Below are 17,008 nucleotides of genomic sequence, written 5' to 3'. Positions count from 1 at the left end.
AAGACTCATCAACTAATGGAGCTGCAAACTGGTGCCAAGTAGCTCGTTGTCCAGATGGTGTGCACTCTTACTGTGCTCCCTTACCATTCCTTAGGTGCTTAGTACTCCTCTGAAGGTTATTTCAGTGTTTTGTTCAATTGTCTGCTGCCAAAACAACTGTTAAATAAACATCTGAAGGTGGTGTGTTTTCAGTTTAGAGTGCTATTTTAATGTTCCCTATTGATACCAAGTATGATTGAGCTGGAAACCAAAATCCTCAGTGTAGCTGGGGGACAGACGCATGAGTTTCTGCAGTGCCCCTGCCATTTCTGAAGCCTGACCTACTAGGACTCCCTCAGGGTTAAGGATTATATTACTGTCCTTGTTTAATCATTTACCTCTCATCACAGACCACTAGTATGAAATGGTTTCTCTGCAGCAAGGATACCTGCCCCACAACAGCATAAATTTCCTGTGCTATAGCTTTTATTCCTTTGCAAACCTCTCACAAATCCCTGAAGTAACGTATTTCCCTTCTGTGCATTGAAAACATTTTGCTATTTAAAGATAGCTGTCTGTGGGACTTCATCCTAGGGTTAAAAATTAGAAGTGGAAAAATATATTTTCCAGTTACTGTTCCAGTGGAGAATAACATTCTCATTGCTCATCAAAATCACAGGGTATGCAGAAGAAGTAGCATCCAGTGGATATTTTTAGGGAAGCAGAATATCTCACAAACAGAATAGACAGCATAAACCCACTGAAATGAATAAATAAACTCCAGAGCAGAACCGTTAGTGTCTTGGAAACTTATCAGGCTGATTACTGGGAAATACAGTGATCACATCCTGAGTCAGTAATTCTTATTATGCTGATTGTTTAAATGCTCTAAAGCAGAGGTTTCCAAAGTGAAGCCTCAGAGGCCATGCAAATTGCAAAACATTAATGTCCCACAGAGAGATTTTGTAGTACTCTCCTACAGTGAGTATAAAGTACTGCACTGCAGATGAATTTCCTTATGCATTTCTAACTTAAGGATGTTTTTCCATGAATTAAATACTAGGAAGCACTGTTTGGCTGGCAGTTAGACCGTTTTTACAGACCTGGTTGGGAGTGGTATACCAGCTTCACCCACTGTCTTCATTCAATCAAATTTTTCACTATCTGAATTCTGGTAGATTGAAGCAAGTACTAAGTAAGGTGCACAGAGAGAAAATATTTATGGGATGCTGCCTGGTTGCAAACCAAATTGTTCCACATAGTATATTTGAAGTAAAAACATGTCCTTCTCTTTTTGCTTTTCTCTACTCAAGAAAAATGGGACTAAAGAAGTATATTCAGGTTTTACATGCTGGAGCAAATATTCTTGAGTATGTCACTAGTCCTTCCAGCTTTCACAATCCACTGAGTTAAAACTCTGACAAGAGCAGAGGTGTGAGAGTTGTTTTCATTGTCTGTGGTACTGTGGTACACAGTAGATTGACACCACCCTCTGAGCAGCACCTTCAACTAACCACTGGTGCCACCCCTCCTCACTCACGCTTTAGCCCTTCTGTAAGAAGGGGGTTCTGGTATTATTTTTATTATCTTGCTTCAGTGTAGGGGAGCCATCTCTGTAGATTCTCCTGAAGTCCCTCTGTGACCAAAGTTGCTGGGATTCTAGCAGATTTGAGCTTTTATTTGTCAGACTCAGAATCTCGCTGCAAATTGTGAAGGGAATTGCTGGTGAGCATATGTTTATTTTTGGGTTAATATTTTCACGTCATTACTCCACAATTCCTTTTAAAATAATTTTGCTTTTGGTCTGAGAAGACCTAGTGGTTCGTTCTCAGTCAACCAAATAGCTGTGGAAGGTAGAGGCTGGCAATAGCCTGTGTAAGTTGGGATGAGTGGCTGTGATGCTGTCACTGAAAAGCCCTGGCAATGTAAGGGAGCAACATGGCAGGTTGGTATTTCTGCAGGTGCATTTGCCATCCCCTAGTCTTTATTCTGATGAAATGACTGTTGTGTGTTCTCAAAAACACCTTGAGTGTCAGGCTGCCCATTTAGGCCTGATCAGAATTCCTGTGCCAGTGTAGATGTGGTCACTCATTTTCCTACACTGATGCACTTATAACTGCTCAGTCTTTTTCCCTTTCCCTTGCCATGGTGTAGGTGTACCCAGACACCAATGCTACCCTCACAGGACAGCTTCTGGGATTTGAGCCTTTGTTACCTTGCACCTCACAGCCATCCCTTCTCCAGAATGCCTGGACCTACCTAGATCAGATTAATGAGCCATGACAATATGCTTTTAATCCATGCCCAGCTGCCTTGCCCTATGAAAAGAAAAATGTCTGTTCACGAGGTCCCATTTCCTTAGTTGATTTCATGTTATGAGTCACTGGAATTTTTTGTTTTCATTTTGAATGTGTGAAATATTTTGTATAAATTTTGGGAGTAGTCATTAATAATCTCTTACAAAACTTACTGGCTACCATTGCATTGATGACCTCTCTCCAGTCCTCATGCTGAGGGATGTTCAGTGTGTTAGCAAACAAAGCAAAAGGAAAATGAGCTCTAAAAAGATGTGAACAAACATCTGCAGAGTTCTCCTCTCCTGAATAATAAAGCATCATTCTACTATATTCCTTCTTTAGTATTCTCTGTGTATTTGTCATCTCTTGCTGCGCTACATCTAATTTACAATCCAATCCCTACCAGAAGAAAGAGCTTGGAGGTTTTATTTGCCTAGGTACTATGAATGCACAGTTTAAATGGTGAAATGATTAAATAATGTGGAAAAAATTGAACGGGCAAAGGCAGGAGTCTTTCTGCAACATATCCTAACCAGCAATTCACCCCTCCTCCTCCATTCTTCCATTAATCACAAATTAATTACATGACGATTCTAAAATGAATGAAGCAAAAACCTACTAAGAACAAGGAGGCAGCTTGCAAACCCACTGTAATTTGCAACTGAGTTGTGTTACTAAGTGCAACCCTAGTGTACTAATTAATTTGAATTATCACTTAGCCATGTGTTCATATAAAGATTTTGTTTTCCTGTATTTTAATTTTGAATGTTTCCTAAGGAAAACAGTCATAGATAATTTTGTTTGGAACATCAGCTCAATGAAGCTGATGAATAAATGCATCTTGAGTTTCCTAAGCAAGCTGAATTCAAAATTGTGGTATTTATTGATGGGTTTTTTTTAATCACTGTGTCTTTTCTCCTTTGTGTTTGTGCTACTGAAAGTGTCAAGTAAGTATGTATTAGCTCATATATTCTTTCAGAGGGTAGGTTCATCAGTCTAGCTTTGTTCAAATCACTAGTGCACAGTTGTTTAATTTTTAGAGGTAATGTTGCCAATTCAACAAATCAGGCAACATTCCTCATAGTTTAGATGAGTAAAATAAAATATAAATTAGAAACCATATCTTTGTTGATCATAGCCTCTTAGCTGATATGAGTTCTTCTCTCCCATGAAGAACTCTTCCCATGTTTTGATTTCCTGTGTTTCTTAATTGTATCACTAAGCAATTTTTGAAATGTCATAGTGCATCTGTGACTCCTTAACATTACACCTTTGTGTTAGAATTTAATTCTGAAAATCAAATTCCTGTTCTTTTTGTCAACCTGCAGCTATTGTAAAAACTTTCGTTCTCTTTTTCTAGGCCCTTTATACTCATCACAGTTTCTAGCAGTTAGTTACTGTAAAATATTCTATCTTAGTTCAGAATTGTACACAAAAGACTTAGATTTCAAATGTTTCTAACCCTTTTGTGGCGCTAACCATGAAAATATTAACCAAATTTCAAGCCTCATAGCATTATTTACCTGCACGTGCAGACAGCCTAAAACAACATCTTTAGTTAGTCTGAGATAAAACAGCCAATTCAGAGTTCCTTGGATCCCACTCACTTTCCAAGGCTTATGTTAGGGATTTTCCCAGAGTTCTGCATATTTGCCACAAAATTTGTGTTTTGTCCCACTTTTTAAATGTTGTTTTCTTGTTTCATGTCCTATTGGAAAATATTGCAGTAGTTTCATTCTCTCAGAGTTCGCTTTGCTGGAAGAATATTGAGATTACATTACATTCCTGCAGAGAGTTCTTAGTGCCTGAGACATAAAAATGTATTTAGGGCTTGTGAAGAACTTCATCTGTATCCTGTAGCAGCTGAAGAGGGAATGAAATGCAATTACTTATTAGTTCTCTCATCCTCCTTGAATTCTGAGAAACTGCAAAAGAAGTCTGTTGTAGACAAAAATTAAATGGCATATATAGGGTCAAGACATTTAATATGTAGATTTTGACCTATGAATATCTATGGATATTTTAGCCAGTCACAACATGATTTAAAATCCAAAAGGATTTTCTTTCTGATAACACAGATGTTATTGAAGGGTGCACAGTAAGTATGACAGAAGTACTGGAATATTTCAATCAGATTATCTGTGCCAGAGAGGCCCAGAAAAAAATGTAATGAAATGAAAAAATACATTAAAAAATGTGTATCTTTACTTGAAGGATTGTGACATTCTGACACTCTAAAAAATTGCTATATTAATATTGCTTTACTGAAGGAATATTTACTTTATCTTCCATAAGAAAAAAATAATGGAATATATCCCTGTGCAAGACTACCTGTTTCTTTTATTTCACTGATGTGTTCAAGTAGTTGATAGGTAATTGGAATGTGGGAATGAAAGGCTGAATTGCCAGAGTTCTCCCTAAACCTATGGTGGTTTTACAGAATAGTGTTCCTGCCTTTCCAGGCATTCCAGAAACAGGCGTTTGTTTTCACTGACCTCACCCACACTGAATACTTGCTGCCAACTAAAATCATTTCAGCAAGATGCGGCACATAAAGTGGTTTTAACAATTTTACTTTTCACTGGAGGAGTAATTCCATTTCTGATTACTCCAACACTGCAAAACTCAGCAGAAATTTCAAAGCCTATCAATTAAAGTGCTTTCCAATCAGGCACATTGTTGAATATGTCCCTTCTCCTTATGCAGTAAAATTCAAGCTGCCTGCATTACCTCTGTGCTCTCATTACTTTAATTTCATCTCTGAAAGGAGAATAAAAGAAGAAAACACTGCAACCATACTTAGTAGGGTTCCTTGATAATTAGAGAGAAAAGTATTTAAAAAGTTAAAATTAGCAGAGTTAACAGAGAGCGTGCCTGCTCTGCTGCTTGAGCAGAACTGCCTTGGCCTGGGCCTTGGTCCCCAGGAAGATATTTGCTCTATTGAACTGGCACATTTGCTGCATTGCAGTGATGACAGAGAATTACTTAATTGGCAGGAATTATTCTAGGCTTTAGATTATCAGTTTGTTTAGTGAAAATCAGAACTGAGACTTGAGAGAAAGCTACTGCCACACAGACTAAGTCAGAAACTGAGCAATTCCCATCTTCTGGGTGTTACATACGCTGCCAGCAAAAGTTTGAGTGCAGCATTTCAGGGTGTATCGAGGCTGGCTGTAGTCTGGGCACTTCACAGGAGTGGGAATGATGGGCTACTCTAACAGAGGGGTTGTGCTTTGCTGTTTCTGGTGCTTGAGTAAAGTAGACACAAATATACACACACACTTTCTTCAGCACTGTCGCTATTCCCACCTAGTAATATTGCGGGGTTTTCTGCCTTAGCTTTCCCCATAAAATAAGGAACAGGTTACAGTGTCTGTACCATGCGAAAACCTCTGAGATCCTGCTGTTTCTTCTAGACAAGTAATATACTTGTGTGATAAATCCTTTTAATTTTCTTCAAAGTTTCTTGTAATGGTTTCTCTAACATCGGTAATCCTGCCATTCTGTGCAACAGAACAGTTTTTCAAGTAATTAACATTAGACTGACAAGTGGGTTGAAAAATACTCCTAGACTAGAACAAAAAATGTATTCCAGCCTGCTTTTATGAGTCTCCTTCCTTCTTTGAGAATATGTGATGGTTTTTATTGCCATTTTTCAACTTCCTTATATTCTTAATTTTGTTGCAGTGTTTCAGCAAAAGGCCTGTCGAGCGACCAGTGACACCAGCAGGACATACTGCGAGGCCAAGAATCCTGGTACAGAGTTTAATTTAGCTCTTTAATTGCCTTGATATTTTTTCAGTAGGACTAGTAAAGTTTTGCTGTGACTTGATTTTGGGTGATTTAGCATCTGTTTTGCCACCTATAATTTATATCCTTAATGGTATTGCAGCATTGAGAGATCAGATTAAAGAAAGAAGACTAAAAGTTATAGCCTTGTAGGAAACATTTGTAGAGTCAGAGGTACTTTACACTCTATTGTTTCCCTTCATGATTGTGCCTAAAGGCAAGAAAAGGAAGGACAGGAGGGCTCAGCTGTGCAGTAATTCCAGCAGTAATGGAAAGACAGAAGTGGGGGGAGCAACAGTTCTCTCCTGGGTACCCCAAGATGCATGTAAAATTAATTACTTGTGGCAGTCTAGTTGTTATTTGAGTTGTAGCACCTAACAATGTTGCTACTGTAAATTCCATCAATGGTACACCTTTGAACAATCCTTCCTTGCTTGAAATGAAGATAGTGGTGCATGATGTAACAGAAAAACTGACCCAAATCATATTGATAGTCTGAACTTTTAGCCTGGCCACACTCCCCCTGCAGTCAAACAGGTGCAACAGCCTCATAGAGGGCTCACAACCCTTCTTCCATGACTGCTCATGTGTTCTGGATCAGCCATTCCAGCATCAGTATCCTGGGGAGAAGCTACACCTCCTCCCTGGACCAAGCTGTGAATCTGACAATGAACATCTTCCTTCAGCTGTGCAATGTATCATAATCTCCAGGAACACTGGGCTGCAGTGTTTTCTTGTTGCTGCAATGTATTTAATAATGTATTTCCTTCCTTGGAGAAAGGCAATCTTGTGAAATTTCAAGATGCTTCATGACCAAATTTCATCCACGACTTTTGAGATATGTATGAGATTGAAGAAGAAAGGGACAAAGAGGCACTGTGGATGTTTTGAATAGCAACCATTTTCTTTAAAATGTCGGTACTGTAACTAGTGCTAGAAGAAAATTCTTTTATGAACCAACACTAATGGAGAATCCGTGGACCAGGGAAGTAGTAATGAAGAAAATATTTGGGATGCTGCTCTGCTGCCAAAGATTAATGGTAGAATCCTCACTGATTTGCTGCATTTCTCACTTTGTACATTTTGTTGTAGAAGCGCACAGAAGCCACACTGAGACAGTAACTTACAGCACTGTTGTACACAAGATCCCTCCTGAACAGGAAGAACTCATCCACTTGCAGGAACAGGTGAAAAAAGGGGCAATTTCTGTGGATGAAGCCCTTGACAGATTTAAAGAGTGGCAGAACAAAAAGCAGAGACTGCCATCCACTCAACAGGTATGAGTTTGTAATTTGTTCCCTGATAGGAATCTTGATCAGATGTTCTAAAAGCAAGTTCTTGTGTTTTGGCACCTGCATATGAGGTCAAAAATAATAATTGTGATTTGTATGCAAATCAGCTCCCAAGGAGCTTGCTGGCTATGGTTCTGAATCTTCTAGATACCCATTTCCACTGCTGTTTGAGAGGTTTTCTGAGTTTGGTTAAAATCCAGAGTTAAATATGCCGGTCTTCTAAGACTTGTGTTTTAAACTGTTGTGCATCTTTCATGAAACCACAAACCTTATGTTGCCAAACCAGCTATGCTGTTGAGCAGTGTCAACTAAGAGAAACATTTCTATATCAAATATATGTGTATTCTATCTATTAAAATATAATAACTTACATCAGGCTTTATGCCTGTCTGAAAGGGTTGAATATACTTAGTAAATCCACAATTATTGGCAATGCTCTACAGCTCCTTTGTATTCAAAGTATGGAGTAAATTGAGGTGCACAAAAACAAGATTTACAGAAGCCCACACACTAAGTCGCTGAAAGAACTGCATTAAAGCTGCAAGTCATGGAGAGCAGGTTTGTTAAGTGCTAAGGTTTGTTAATTTTCTAAGATGACACATGGAGGAAGAGGTTATGCCCTCATTTTATATGAGGTCATGCATAAACAAAAATAATTTCTTGTTGTCCTTTAGGTCATTAGTAGAAAGAGGAAAAGCAAAGCTAGTCTTCTGCTTTGGAAAAGTGGAAGAGCTTGCTGCCAGCAAGGAGAGTGCTCTTTGTATTTGCATCTGCTTGAAAGTCTGAGCTTTGTCATCACAGTGGAACACTTAGAAGCAAAAGTGCAAGGGCCTGGAACAGTTTAGGGGGGCCATTTCCCAAGCTGGGCACCAGCAGCACAGCACTAGAATGCGACCTTCCAAATCCATCTGCAGCCAAGCATGTGGATGAATTGCTGGTATGGCTCTCAGTCAGAGGCATTTCTTGTGGAGGGAGATCGTAGCTAATCCGTGCCATGATAGCAGCACCAAGTTATAACTAATTTTATATTTTTTTTGTGAATTCTAAGATGCCCTTATTTCAAGGGAGATTTACTTGGCCTGTTTTCCATGCTTCAGGAAAAAGCTACTTTGTAGAGGTGGTTTTTGCCCTGTATTGCATGTGTGACTTTTCTTTGGTTTTGTTCCATGGAAAAGTCTTTTCTTTTTACTCCTCTATAAATATGATGAACTGACTTCATGTTGTCACTGCAGTTTTTTGTCCTTCACTTGGATTTTTGAGGAGAAATCGCTTTTCAAAAAAAATTTAAAAAATAAAAATAAAAAACCCCAAACAAACAGAAAAGAACACAAAAGCCTCTGTACTATAATGCCAGGATAATTCTAAGTTACTGCTGGCAGGGATAACTCCACAAGTCTTAGGTAAAAATGCTAGAATTAGCATCATAAACATTTTTCAGTCTTTTAAAATTATTTTCCATGTAAGTGATGCTTGGTATTCAGAATGCTAAAGAATTCAGCTTTTTATAGTGTCTTACTATTTCTACAGTAAACTTCCATTACTGAGTGCTGCTGCAGGTTTTATGCTTGTTTTTTTACTTAAAGGAAAAAGTACATCACCTTAGAGACACCACTGTCAGAAACAGACAAGAAAATGAAAACCTGAATGGTAAGTTGAACTTTTTCTGCCTTTAAGGACTCTGTAGCCTTGAACTATAAGTATAGTGCAGAGGTCTGATCCAAACCCTTTTGGATTGGGCATTGAATTTGTAATGAACATTTTTTGTATCTGACCACATTTATTTTAGCATAATCAAGCTTCAGCAATGTCAAGATTTCATCCCAAAGATGAACTCACTGCGAGTTAATGGGGCAGAAAATTTACTCAGTTTCTGTGGCTCAGCTTTTCTGTAGCCTGTTTCCTACTGCATCATCAGAATTTGGGTAGATGGTTTCTTTAGAATAATTTGCTTGATGACTTCAATATTTTATTTGTAAATCAGCCATCAGTTTTCAAATTCTTGATGAACTTTATACTGCTACAGCAGTTTTTGTGAGTATTGTGGTCATAATTTAAAACTGAACCATTGGTGATTTAAGATGCTTTTTTCCCTTTTGGGGGTAAAAAGGGGAATTTTGGGGTTTTCCCATGCAGGGCCAGGAACTGGACTCTATGATGATTGCAGGTGCCTTCCAACTCAGAATGTTCTATAACTCATTCTGATTGAATGTCATCCACAATAATATAAAGCACCTGCTTTTCCTGCAAATGATTTTCTCTTCTTCTTACAAAATAATCTATTAGTTGGTATTGGTTTTAGGCCTTTGATTTCTGTGAACTTCAGTACAAATGCTGAAAGGAAAATTGATGGTTTTTTCACATTGGATTTTGTACCATTTGTATATCTCTATTCAAAATTACCACCTAAATGCCTCATTTCCTTACTGCAAGGGAGAAAATGCACACTACTGCTTTCATTATTCTCTTTGACAGCATTGTATTCGTGTGAACTTGTGAGGTACTGTAATTAATTAAGGGAAATTCCTGCTGGACTGGTAGCAGCGTTGCGGTCCAGATCTTTCAGCTTTAATATTCTCTGTGGCTGGTAGGGGGGCAGTGTCCTGAGCAAAAGCCTTCACAAAGTGCTCAGAGCCTGAGGGCTTGGGATTCCTGCAACTCATGAGAACAGGAGGGTGACTCTTGGAAAGTGTTTGTCTGTAGGGTTTAATTTTAAGGCCACAGCAGCAGTCCTGCCACTGTAGCTGTCCTCCTTTTCCAGAGTTCACTATCGAATCATACCAGCAGAAACTGAGTATCAACACCAGAATTGTTAATTTTGTGAAATTATCCAGTGACTCAGATAATGATTGCTACATTCCCTTCTGATCCTAACCTCACTGCCCTCTGGTACACTGTCATATATCCTGCGATGAATATAAATCAGCAGCTTTGCACTGCAGAAATACAGTGGGAAGAATCATCATGATCTCTGTCAAACAACAGAAATCAAATCCTTCAATGCTTGAAAAAACAGGACTTCCTCTAGAACTGAAGGCATATCAATGGCAAGAGTAATCAAGGATTGCAGAAGGAGGATCTCTAGGTCCAGACATAAATTGCCTGAAACAAAAATGATAATCACTTTCTCTTCTCCTATGAAGTTCCTATGGGGAGCAGACCAGAGAGCATTCATTTGAGAGACGTTTTGTTTCACATTCTATTTAGCAAAGTGGTATGTGTGAATGTCAGCAGTCCTCAGATTTATTCAAAGAATTCTACTTCTTACATGTATGTACAGACTCTCCCTGCTGTACCTTTAAAAACATGGGGACTCCCTCTCTAGACTCCATGCTTGAAATCAGGATTTGGATAGTCTTTTTCGTAGAGTTTTTGAAGTCTTGATTGAGGATTTAAAGAGATCACATCTGAAGTCTGTTAGAAAAGGAATTTGATTTTATTTTAATGAGAAAGGAAAATATCTCCTAGAAATTAGTATGGAACATAATTTTTAGTTTCTTGATAAGTTTGATCTTGCTTCCACTGTAATGATGTTATTAATGAGACTGGCACTTACTTCAGTCTTCCATTATAACATTTGATGCTATCTCAAAGTTCATGCCTCATTTTGTAACAGTTTAGTATAGAACTGAATAATGCCCTAAAAAAAATCAACTGCAAAGCAAAAGGTTCTGCCACTCTTGGAGTTAAATACCTACAAAACCCTGTTTTAAGAACAACTGGATAATGCCTAGGCCTGTAGAACATTCATTTGTAGAACGTACAGGCAGGGACAATGCTTTAACTCAATACTGGTCTGACATGTGGACATTGATAGTAACCTTTTCTTTTTTTCAAGCTCTTAGCCAACAGAAAAAAATCAACAAAAACAAATACCTTAAATAAAATTTCAGGGAATTATATAGAAGATTTGTGGACAGAAGTTCCACTTTTACATCTGAGTAGCCCAGATTTTTCGGGGTGCACCACCAAACAACTGAACTAAAGTAGCCTATTGCCCATGGGAAACTTTATCTTTGAGCAATGCTCTTTAGCTTAGGTAAGGCTGGAGAGTCTTGGGTTTGTGCATGTCCACTGATAGAACAAATGACAGCAGCTGAAACAACATTTGCAAGGATTACTAGACAAGCTTCCTTTAAAGTCTTAAAAAACAAGATAGCTTTCACGTGCATCCCACATCCTTACTTCCTAGCACATGGGAATATTTAAGAAACTCTGTGATGCCTACCTACATCACTGGGCATTTGAATTATAAGAATCTTATTTGGCTGTTTCTGAACATGGAATTTCAAAATCTGCCTACTATTGCAGTTACATTACAGCACCTTGTTTGTCACATCCCACAGATTTAGTCATCAACCCCTAAAAATATGCACAAGCTTGCAGAAACTACATAAGACAGTTTGAGTTGCTTTTAGTTAACTGTCCCCCCATAGCCAATCTCTGTGGGACCTTCAGCCTGCCAGGGAGGGAAGTGCCAAGTTCCTCATCAAAACTGGGAATGACTGATGCTCTGTTCTCCAGGCTTGCCATAGCATCAAGAGCTGAGTATTAAGTGTCCCTGCTTCATTGCTAGGTAATGAGCAAGACAGAAACCCCAGAGGACAATCTATAACTCAGCTGGACTTCAGGAGACAAATACTGCATTAAGCAAGTGTTAAGCTTGATTTATTATTATTGGTGGTGGTGTTACTACAACTGTTATTATTTCAATGCCAGCAACTTCTATAATGGTTGAAGGTAGGTCTTGGGAAAAAAAAATATTACATGTTTTAGTAGTCCTCCAATGACAAATAAACCCATGGGAAATGAGCAATTCAGTCTTTGCATCTGTTCTGTCTTGGCCTCCCTGGCAAGACTGGCAAGTGGCCTGCTGTGGAGGTCAAAGCTTTTTCCACAGGCTACTCAACCACATGCATTTCTTCCTTAGCTGTTAAATCAGTAGGTACTGACACTGGAAATGGCCTTCCAATGAAGAAGGGCAACTTTACTAGCTGTTGTTGCAGACATTTTGATACTGACCTGCTGACCTGTAAGTAGTCAGCTAATCCACTGCAGTAAAGGCATCCTCCATAGAATTTCTTCTTCCACATTTTGATTTCCAAATTTGTACATGCCCAGCTTGCTGCCAAAGACCAAATCTCTTTCCCATCTTCATCCAAAAAACACCCAGAAGAGCACTATGCACATTCCACAAACTGGCAGGTTATTGATTACATTTGCTATCCAAAATGTCTGGCTTCATTCCCCAGCCCTCATCAGTGCCTTTTTTTTCATCCAAGTTGCTAACAGATTGCTTATTCATCAGTTGATGCCTCTCCAGCTTGCAGGTTGTGTCTAAGTAGAGTTCCCTGAAAACTGAAAAAGCACCCCCTTATTTTGAGCACAACCACCAGTTTCTGTTGTCTCTTGTAGGTCAACAGGGAGATGAACAAAGACAGACCCTAATTTTGGCATTTGGATTCACAGGCACTGAAACTTCTTTAGTCAACTTAGCAAAGTTGAAATAACATGGGATCCTGAAGCACATACAAGCTTTTGTATGTTTGGACAGTGAGGAAGTCATAGAGAAGCTGTTTTTTTCCTTCATGGCTTCAACAGTATTTCAGTCAGGACTTCTAGTCTTGAAAGTACTTGTTGGTAGTGCATTGGAGTTATAAAGGAACATCTTTAGCCTGACTTATTTCAAATTTCTTGAGCTTCATGATGCTCAAAGTTTAAATCTAGAAAATAACAAAAATCACTTTCCTGCCTATTTGTCACCAAGTCATGTCATCATGAGGCAAGCTCACAGTCCCACTGCTGACAGTAGTTCACCAAGACAATGAATATCCATGTATCTCTCACCTCCCCTAATTGCCAGCAAGAGAGACTAGTCTTGCTGTTGGAAGTAAGAATTGTATAAAATCCACCTCATGTCATTCTCCCACACAACAACTGCTTATTTCTGTGTCTCTTGCTCCCCTGCTCCCAGGGACATGTGTTGTCTTCATATTTGAAGTGAAGAACATAAAAAGTGACTCACTGTAGGAATGTGTTCTCTGAATTATTCAATTTCAAAAGATATTTTGCACAAGCCTAACCTACTTATTTAAATTATTATTGATTGCATCTTTTTCTTTTTAGTCTACACCTAGGAGCCCAAGAGACAAGGAACAGATGCCTAATTACCCAAGGTAAGACCAGCTATATGGATGCACATGCACACACAAATGTTTGTCATGGAAACAGACACTTGTGGAGGTACTTTCCATCAGAGTGCATTTGTGTAACAGAAGGATGGAGGTGCATCTCAGACATAGGCTTGATTTCAGAAGATAAACCATTATCATCACACAGTCTGGTTTGTACTAAAGCTTTTTATCAGCTATCAACCTATTTTTGTGTAGTGCAGGGCAAATTAGTGAGCAGTGAGGCACTGAGCTCACTTGTGGGTGCAGCTGAACAGAGTTCCTGCCAGTTATTGTCACTAAGGCAGGGTATGCACCTAAAAGCTGTATCAGAGTCCAGTCCTACATCCTGATTTCACAAGCAGTATCAAACTTATTGAATAAAGTTGAAAGCTATAGATAAAGTGATGAGTCCAGATTAAACACAAGACCAATGGTCTTTTAAGTGTTGGGAAGCTTAGAGGTGGTGATACTGTTTCCATAAACAGCAGAATTTTCCAATGGTTGTGCTAGTGAGTTTTTTTGGGGTTGGGGGCATCTAATGACCTCTGTAATAGCTGGGGAGCTTAATTATTACTATCTGCTACCTGTGTGTTTCCATTGATATCTCATTATATTACTACTATATTAAGATATTGTTATAGCATTAATGTTATTATTATGCAATATTATTAATATTATGAAGTAATATTGTTCACAGTAGCAAATTGATGCAATTTATTCCTGAAGACAACTGTAATTTTAAAGGCTTTGTTAGTTAAGTTACTGTGATTCAATTTGCCTCTCCAACTTTTCCAAGTGAGGGGAGTGCAGTGTGGTACTGTTGTTGTTTCTTTGGACCAGAAAATGGATTAACTTCAGCAGGGTCTCTTCTACCACCCTACTCTCATGTAAAGGAGAGGGAAGTTGTTCCTTGCAAGAAATGTGTGTCCATGTCTCATTTCTGGAGCCACTGCTCACTGGAGTGCAGTGTCCACACCACAAAATAATAGGTACCTCCTCTGCTGCTGCTTATCCTCTGAATCACTTGTTCACATCTCCCCTCTTCAAAAGTTCTCATAACAACAACAACAACAAAAAAAAAAGAAAAAAAATAGTCTTATGACCTGAGCCAAAAATGAAAACCTATTGCTCCTTCTTCAAGAGGCAGCTTAACCTCCTACATGGGCATTCCTAACAGAGCTGTCTCCTTGAGTGGAGATGAAGTCACCTACACTAAATGAGTAAAAAAGCTTTGAATTTTAAAAGCTCTGAGGCTGGAGAAAACTATTACAAAAAACTGGGTAATATCAGAGATGCTTATAAATTCCAGATTGCTAAAGTGAGATGAATCATGCAAGGGGAGAGGGGGAATTACCCCTGGGATCAGTACAGGTGATTTCTGTCACTTTAAGAAAGTAATGATGTGGGAGAGAGTTGAATTAGATGTGGGAGAACTTGCAAACATAATTTATCAAGAATATTCAATAAATTCTGTTTGTGAATTATCCACATAAAACTGCAAGGTTCTCCACCTCTGCAAAGTATGGCCTCTCCATAGTTTTTCTGCTGTTTTCTGTCTTCAGATTGGTTCAAAGAAACCACTTTTTTTAAAAAGACTAATTTCAGGGAAATTTTTGAGTGTTTCAAAAAATTTCAGATAAACATTCAAGACCTGCCTTTGTATTGCTCATGTTTTGACTCTCACAAAAATTGTTTTCCACTCCAGTGCAAAGTTCTTGGCTAACTTAGCTCAGAATCCCATTTTGCTTACAGAAGGTGGGAAGAGGATAAGGGAATTGATATTCAGCTGGGGGACCTGAACAAACAGAATGATTTTGATTCTCTCATACTCATTTCAATAAATACAGTTTGATCTTATTCTAAACAAACCTGCCCCATCCATTTCATAACAGGTAGCATTTCTCAGCATTACCTGCAGGGTGGCTCTCCAGCCAGCTGCACATCAGTTTCCTCTGCTTGGCATCCCACACATGTTCCAGCTGTGCCTTGGCAGCCTCAGGCTCCAGCCCATCCTGCTGTGACACTGCCACGGGATTATTGCTGCACTTCCAGTGCCTTGGATTCTGTCACCAGGACCAGCTCTGGAAGAAGACCAGTATCACTAAAGCAAATTAATAATGTTTCCTGTAAAGTCATTACCAAGTTTTACACTCTTTCTTTACTTTTTCCAAGATGACAGCTGACAATTTATATGAAGATGTATTGCCTGATTTGGTTAATAATTTTTCAAGTCATTTCAGTTTTTCCATTGTGCTTGATAAGTTGTTTAAAAGTAGATTTTATGCACAAAAGAAGAAGATTGTAAAAGGTTATGAAGATTATTAAGTGAAAGTAAATAAAATTTAGCCTTTACTTTTTGTTGAAACATTTTTATATTCACTCTGTATAAAAAATCATCTGTATAAAAATGGTCCGAGGAATAATTGTATTTCATCACCAGTTTAAGTAATTGCAGTCACATTAAAGCTGATTTTTTAAGCCAAACTGTGTAAACAAGTACTAATTATCTACTAATGCATTAAAGTGATTCTGAGAATTTGGTTTACAAGGAAATTGTGTTTTGTTTAGTAAGTTGACTAAGGTAAATTATAACCAGAACTAAACCAAATTACTTTCTACTGTATTAACACAGCACAGTCAAGTAATAAATATGGTTAATGGGTATAATGGTCTTCATTCCTATAGTACTATTCTACAAAATTTAACTGAGCATTTGATGATACAAGAGAATGCAAGATGACTTGCCCTATTTCATATACAAAAACAAGGGGAAAAAAAATCTCCTTGGTGTAGATATGTTTTTCTCTTTGACCAAGTGTTAAAGTGACACCCAAATTTGGAAGAGGGGAGTGGATTTAAAGTTCAAGCCCTCAAGGTTCATTATTTTTCCAATCGCAATAAATTTTTTTGCCAAGTGAACTATTAGAAATAAAAAATAAGCCAAAAGGCCACTGTTGGGATTTAATAAAAATGACAGGATCTTGAAAGTATATAGATTTAGACTAATTAAAAATCTGTTTTCTATTTTAAATGGGTTGATTAAACATTTTCAGTAAATTATTTATTCTCTGGGGGAAACCTGCATTTTTGTTAGAATCTCTCAACAAACACTGCAGATGTATTGCTATTAAGTCATAAATATTCAGTGGCTGCTGTATTAGTGTGGCAACATAGCTTAGTGTACCATATAAAGCTATTTGAACCACAGCAAAAGCCCTGAAATGTGTAATGTAATCCAGAGCTGGAAATACAGTCAGTGAGCTGAGGGCCACAAGATTGTCAGGTTTTATAGGAGAGAAGCTGGGATGTTTTAAATCTTACCTGGCTACATGGAAATGGGAGTGGGGAGAATTATATGCAAATCTAAATGAATATAAGCTGTTATTTCCCTCTTAAGAGGGCCTTCTTTCTCCCCTCAATAATATTTATATTCTTACAAACCTAGCTAGTCAGTGTATCCTCTGGCAAGCATTCCTGAGGA

At 38.3% G+C, this 17,008-nt stretch overlaps 1 protein-coding gene across 1 annotated transcript in view; it reads left to right on the top strand.

Moving 5' to 3' along the window:
- BANK1 (B cell scaffold protein with ankyrin repeats 1) overlaps nucleotides 1-16,194 on the top strand; it is a 137,736-nt gene extending 121,542 nt beyond the window's left edge. The window contains exons 12-16 of the mRNA XM_088056989.1: nucleotides 5,964-6,032; nucleotides 7,158-7,342; nucleotides 8,941-9,004; nucleotides 13,481-13,530; nucleotides 15,420-16,194. Of these exons, the coding sequence (XP_087913115.1) occupies nucleotides 5,964-6,032; nucleotides 7,158-7,342; nucleotides 8,941-9,004; nucleotides 13,481-13,491 (329 nt within the window). The 3' untranslated portion in view covers nucleotides 13,492-13,530; nucleotides 15,420-16,194. The remainder of the gene's footprint in view (nucleotides 1-5,963; nucleotides 6,033-7,157; nucleotides 7,343-8,940; nucleotides 9,005-13,480; nucleotides 13,531-15,419) is intronic.
- Nucleotides 16,195-17,008: the final 814 nt, after the last annotated feature.

This window comes from Pseudopodoces humilis, chromosome 6, assembly GCF_049639895.1.
Source record: "Pseudopodoces humilis isolate 2021_Gansu_Grassland_sample_001 chromosome 6, ASM4963989v1, whole genome shotgun sequence".
Classification (NCBI taxonomy): domain Eukaryota; kingdom Metazoa; phylum Chordata; class Aves; order Passeriformes; family Paridae; genus Pseudopodoces; species Pseudopodoces humilis.
This window is presented reverse-complemented; position numbering and strand designations above follow the sequence as displayed.